This window comes from Charadrius vociferus, unplaced genomic scaffold (genome assembly GCF_000708025.1).
Source record: "Charadrius vociferus isolate BGI_N301 unplaced genomic scaffold, ASM70802v2 scaffold32, whole genome shotgun sequence".
In the NCBI taxonomy this organism is placed as follows: Eukaryota; Metazoa; Chordata; class Aves; order Charadriiformes; family Charadriidae; genus Charadrius; species Charadrius vociferus.
This window is the reverse complement of record NW_009647856.1, coordinates 5425401-5432084: the sequence shown is the minus strand read 5'-3', so window position 1 is coordinate 5432084 and position 6684 is coordinate 5425401. Positions and strand designations below refer to the sequence as shown.

General features: G+C 40.4%; 1 protein-coding gene across 1 annotated transcript in view; it reads right to left on the bottom strand.

The window, feature by feature from the left end:
- The window catches only part of GRM3 (glutamate receptor, metabotropic 3), a 49206-nt gene extending 43507 nt beyond the window's left edge, over positions 1 to 5699 (bottom strand). Inside the window, exon 1 of the mRNA XM_009882932.1 lies at positions 5202 to 5699. Within this exon, the coding sequence (XP_009881234.1) occupies positions 5202 to 5699 (498 nt within the window). The remainder of the gene's footprint in view (positions 1 to 5201) is intronic.
- Between the last annotated feature and the right edge of the window lie 985 nt (positions 5700 to 6684).

The window sequence follows — 6684 nt, the reverse complement described above, 5'->3', positions numbered from 1 at the left end:
GGAAAGAGTATAAAGGAGGGAGCAGGAAGTCAGCAAGTGTATGTGTAGCTTGAATGCTAGTGGTAGATGGTCCATCTCACAGAACAGATCTTTTAATAAGGAAAAGGTCTTTTAATAAGGATGTTTAGTTTTACAAGCACAATATCACCAGAGGCTGTTGTTGCACAGCTGATTGCAAATCTCCTCTATAAGCGCAACTCAAATGTCCTATGTGGTCTCTGGTTCCTGGTGAACCCCCGGAACACCTGCATGTTTGTCCTGCCCGTATCCCCATTGAGTCCATGCATAAGGGTACAGAGCCCCATACGCTATGGGGGATTATTTTGCATGTGGTTCTTTGAAAGATTTTGCACTATTTTTTTTTTCTAAGGATTTTGCACTATTTTCAGTGATTATGAAGTCACAGGCTATTGTTAAGACTCTGCTTGAAAGATGCTTTATCCTTGGAGGACAGAAATGGAGGTGATTAGCTTTCAGGCTCCATGAGCCCTTGGCAGACTTGTGTGGCTAAGGAAAAACATCAGCCAGGAAAAGATTGCCAGTAAATGAGTACATATTCTAAATTTAATGCCAGATGGTCACTTACTTAGGAGAGAGACTTTAGCTTTTGTGATAGCAGTAATGTGCCTTTAAACCTTCTCTAGTGGTTTTGCTACAGTTTACTTGAGACACAGCAAGGAATTCAAGAGAAGACAGCTGGGTACTGGTTTCTTTTCTGCCATTTTTTTTGGGATGAGGCTCTAACTTGGGAATAACTTTCATGACAATGGTCTGGAGGTCCTGTGGTAGCATAAAGGAAACTTTACACAGGGTTAAAGCCCTACATCAATGTGAATATAGTGGATGTGGAAATGCAAAGCCCAGCCCACCTAAGGGAGTGGTCTTAACGTCTTAACATTTCTGCAGGGTTGACTGCAGGGAATGGACTCCAATCTTCATTTTCAGAAGATGAGTCCAATTTTCAGAAACAGAGAAGAACAAATTCAGCACTTGAATAGTCGTAGTACTGCTTATACATGCATATTCCTGACAGAACTGACCTAAGCATTTTAAACACGGCATTTGGATTAGGTAGGTAGGTGCTCCTCTGTGCCATTGAACAGTGCTTTTTCTTATCCTTTTTACAATGTCATTGAACATCTCCAAGTAAAATATGTTTGAAATTTCTGTTGTAAAGTAGGAGAGAGTGGATAATCTGTCTCAAATGAAAAGCCATGAACTCAAAATAAAGTCCTCCAAACTTTGGAGAATTCACCTTCTGATTCTAGATTCAACTCAGGTCAGAATTTTATTTCATGAAAACAGCTTTTTTTTTACATAAGCACTTCCACTGCCTGAGAATCCTGGCTTGCGTTTTGAGGGATCAAATGCTGTGCAGATTGGGCTCACTGCTAATTTAAACACAACATCCAAAAACTAATTATCCAGATCATCATTAACGATAATAGCCTAGTCTGACCAGAAAATAATTAAGCATTCTGCATTCTTGTGTTGTTTTTAGTCTCTGCAAAAAGTGCCTATTGCGCATACTGACTCAGTGGGGAAGGTGTTCTTTGCTGATTTACCAGCAAATTCTTTTTTCCTTGGTGGAAGGATAATGAAAGAAGCAGAAATCTGACAGCAGGAGCATCATGAAGTGATTTGGCAGACAGCTGTCCAGACAAAAATCTGGAAAGGGAGGGTGAAAGGAGGGGAAGAAAAAGTATTGAAATACAGCAGCAAATTCACAGGAGGACAAAAAAAAAAAAAAAAGCCAGAAATAATTTCTTGTCTGAAGAGCTCAGCATGGTTTATTTTAAGGCTAAGAAACTTTGCTATGGACTTTATGATATTTACAACTTTCAGGCAAAAGAGAAATGCTTGACAGGGCTACATCTGGAAGCACCCAGCACCCTGAGTGTTGCTTGAAAACATAGCAAAGAGGGATGCTCAGCCTTGCACGCGTGCCTGCTGAAGTGGTTTGATGTTCAATGATGGTGTGATTCCAATTGCTACTGGAGCTACTTTGTACAAGTGACTGTCTTTGAGATTTGATAGTCTCTTCTTCATGCATGTCACCAAAATGCATGGCTTTAACGCTTTGAAGTCCTTACACCTTCAAGCTTGAGTCTGCAATGTCTATTATTGTTGACAAGGATTTTCTTTGAAACAGAAGTCATGACTGGTTATCTTAATAAGATAAGCAGAAGGAGTGAATAACTTAATTATATCTTTTCTAAATAGTGTGAAATCCAGAGCAAAGCTAGAAAAGAGAGACTGAAGGAAGGCCAACCCAATCTATGTCAAGGGAAAATAATCAACTGAATACCTCTTTTCTAGCTGGAAACTTCTCGATGACACGTTGAATGGGTTGTGAACCTATATGTTTATTTTTCTGAAGAACTGTGTAAGAAAGATCTTATGTTTGAACAGCTATTGGCAACTTTAGAGAAGCTCTATAGCGTATAGAGTAATATGAGGTATAACTACTGTTTCATCATCCCTCATAAGTTTTGAAAATTGGGCGACATACAGATATGCATACAGCTATATTGCCATTTTCCATATGTACTGAATGAGAAAGTCTCTTATCAGGACTTCCGATTTCTGTCTGACAGCTGCTGCTCCAAACCCAAGCTTTTGGGATGTGAAGCATCTGTATATACTATGTATATTCAATGTGGACTGCATCCAATCTGCTGCCTCAGATATGGATTTAGTCTTACATCAGTGAACACCAGAGACCTGCTTCAAAGGGACAGATTGAAAGATGTTGTGCAACAGGCCCTGGGACATTTTAGGAGCGTGGCATGCCTGCCTCAGGGTTTCTGGCAGGGAAGGAAATATCTGTGCCATTTCCTCAGCTGTAACTACTTTTATGGATGTGCCTTTTAGGGTACTTCATATCCTTTGGACTTACTTGACTTTAGGGTGGACTGAGAAACAGACTGACAACAAATGACTAGACCAAAGGTAAAGCAAAACCACTGCCACCTCTCCACCTGTGACATAGGGCAAGCATATGATGTTTCAAAATATCTTACTGGCCTTGAGATGCTTGCAGCTCTGGGAATTGCTGAGACAGAGGAGATATCTATACAGAATTTACTGGGTTTTTTTTTCTTTCCACTTCTTGAACTAAATGAGTTTTTAGCATCCACAACAACCTGCCATTTACTGGTTTCACTTGATGTACCCTTTGTCTGATTGAGAGAGACAATGAATAATGATTTCCTTAACAGTTTGTGTTGCCTAAGGTTTTGAAGCTATCATTTCTTCTCTTCAGATGTCTTTTTTTTCCAGCCCTGGAACTTGTTCTTTGTGCTCTAAGTGATCAGACCCTTCCTGGAGAAGGATACACCCCTGCCACACTAGCTCGTCCACAGTGGGACAAAACAACTCCTAGTATGAGAGGTGACTGAGGTTCTGCTCTGCAGAAACTATTCTCCTGTGGTGCGGGTAACCATTTGCCCATGTATTCCCTACTATAAATACACAGACAAGCCACACACTGGAACACAGAAGGGAATAAAATGTAATTTGTTGAAATGCTCATGCACATCTGATGGCAACTGGACTTGCTCCGAAACTGATGGGATTTAATGCCTTGACAAGAGCAGGAGCCAGTTCCCCAGTGTAATTTTGACTGAAACAAACATTGGATGAACTTTTGGCCTATTGATGAAACAGATAAAAGGAGCTCCCTGAGCTTTCTGTCACTGCTGGGATGATCTGTAGCACAGAAGAACATTTTTCTCCTTAGACATTAATGCAGTAATTAGGGACTATACTCAGTCTGGAAAAAATCATGTTGCTTATAGTAGTCTGGTGGCATGTTTCAGTCACATCCAGCACTCTCAAGGCCTGGTGCCTTTGTAAACCTGCAGCTGGCCATTAGGAAGTACTAGATGCAGGGTCTTACTCTACCTGAATCTGGGCTTAAGACACCAATCACTTGTGGTTATGGGTGATATGGACTGGCTTATTTAGTTTCACCCAAAATAATGGGATATATGTAGATTTGGCAGGTTCAGTGAAGCTAGGGGGCATTTTTGCCACTGGCAGTGGTGGGGAACTTCAGAATATCCGATGCTGCACTGCCATAGGAGTACCCACTCTGGAGATGAGAAATATAGAATTCGTGCTAAAAAAAAAGGCATATATGTTCCTTATATTCATTAATGGAAAAAAAAAATAATCCAAGGACTTAAAATTTATCATGAATTTAGAAAAAATGGGAAGCCAAAACCAAAAAGAGTCCACATTATGTTTAGCCATTGGAACTGAAGACAAGCATGCAATAAAACCATAGTTGGAAGGATATATGGAGCATTTAACCCACCTGCAACTTTACACCTTTGCAAGCCATTAAATGCTCTCCAACACCCTACTGAGACCCTATTTGGGACCAATACTGTAAAACCAAAAGCTGCAGTTACAAGGAGGGAAAAAGTTATACTGAGGGCATCTGTCTTCTGTGCTGGACTTCTGGCAGTACTTACACTGCTCTCTGCCTGGCAACCTTTCCTGGCAAAAATAGTCTTAGTATGAACTATATGTGGAAACAAAAGGAAAGACAGCAAATTTAGAATCCATTCAGAAATTGTACTGCCTGCCTGGGGTATTATTTGAGACCTCGCTAACTGAAGTTAGCAGAATAATTTTCATTGGCTTCTGTGTGCTTAATTAGACACTAAAAACTTGCAATTTTTTTGTTCAGGTGTAATTTAAGTTTCTGGCTAGTATACCATTTTTACTTTATTTCAGTCTGGAAGCAAGAGAAGGGTTTCTTCTTTCATTTTAAATCTCTGCTGTTTAAATGACAAAGGTTATGTACATGCAGCATGACAGACATACATATATTCAGAAATATAGGTGGTATAATTTATTACTGATGTTAAAGCAGAGATCTTAACTTAGTGTTGTAAAAGTCTCATGAAATCCAAAGTTCAAAATAAATGTTAAGACTTATGGAAACTTCAGATGCCCTCAGGATACACCATAACTAGAGGAAGGGGACAGCTGCCAGAGCTTTAAACTACAAGTGCTTTAAAGAGTGAATCAAACTAATATAAATTCACTAAAAAATATACGCTAGATTGACCCCTAGGGTAAAGTGATTGAGCTAAGACTTGCTTCATTGACAAACTTATGTAAGCAGTGGTTCTTTCACAGGAATTGCAGACGAATGATTCTCACCTGATGGAGCTCCTGGGACTTACCTGTATGGAGACGCTGCTATAGGAACCGCCTATGACTCCTGCAATGAGTAATGGCAAATTCTCTTGAATGGCATATGAGCCATCGGGGCACATATACTCTGTTTCATCCACTTTAGTCAAAGATGCCCTGACAAACTCCAAAGACTGTTCTAAGGCATATGTATCCCTGGAACATGTGTCCAAAATGTGAACTCCAAGCTTAATTCCTGGCAGCAAGTAGTTGTCTCTGTTGATTTCATCAATGGCAAACAACATGGCCTCCAAGCGCTGGATGCCTCGGTCTTCATTGATTCTTCCACATTCTTCTATGCCGGTGCCTTTTTCATTGACTGGGAACAAGCCACCTAAGACCAGGTCTCCTTCTATCTTAATTTCCTTCCTTACAAAGCTGTGGTCACTTAGGGAAAGGAAAACTCCTTTGGAAAATAAAGCTAGCGCAAGGACTTGGAGTCTGGTGAACATCTTCATTGGTCCTGTTTTAGCAGCTCTAAGAAACATTGGTGGGAGCAAAAGTGCTCTTCAGTCTTTCTGATCCATTGACAAATTTGAAGTGCTGTCCCACAAGTCAGTGAAGAACAAGCCAACAAGTCTTTCCACTGCACCTCTAAAGAAGAGATGGAAGGAATTAGAAAAGGCAGGACACGTGAGCTGTTACAAAACTTTATCAATAAAGCATTCAAGAGCAGTGTTAAGGAATTGCTGGATAGCATAGAAAATAAGAAATACATTTGTCTTGTGTTCTCATAGAGAACCTTATTTCATTTGCTTCATAACTGATTACAGGCTAAGCATCTACTATGACAACTATGCCCAAAGACCACAGACTTATGGGGCAATATATCTGATGTTGACCACTGTTCAACGATGTTTTACATTTTGCAAGGACAGAGACCATTTCTGACATTTTTCTCATACCATCCTCTCTTATTCCATCCTCTTTCTTCTGGACTCAGAGTCTTATGTACTCTCATTCACTGTGTCTCCAGCTGCTTCCAGCTTTTCCTTAATAATTTTTTTTTTTTTTTCTGTGTTGATTGCACTCTACTTACTGTTCCTTCAGCTATAGCACTCTCACAGTGTTATTGCCTTGCTGAACTCAGCATGTGGCCTTCAGGTGCAAAGTCTCTTGCTGAAGTCCACCTGCCCTGCCATCTTTTACTAGCCTGCTCACCTGGTGCAGGCAATGAGAGGATGGAACAAACCTCTTGGGCCTTTACCTCTATTTTTGGGCTGTGACAAATGTTTGAAACACAGGACAAGCCCTGGTATATCAGGTGGGAACTGAAGGCTGTGTCTGTAACAGAAAAGCAATCAAGGCCATGTCATACCATTTAACTGTTAACATGCATCCCTAGGATGGTTTTGACTCAGGTCAACTAGTGCTCTTCTAAACAGTGCTTGGCATGGTTCATGGACAAGCAGAGACCAGAGATCATTCCCAATAACCAGTTTTGATATGGTCACAGTGTTATCAATCAGCCAT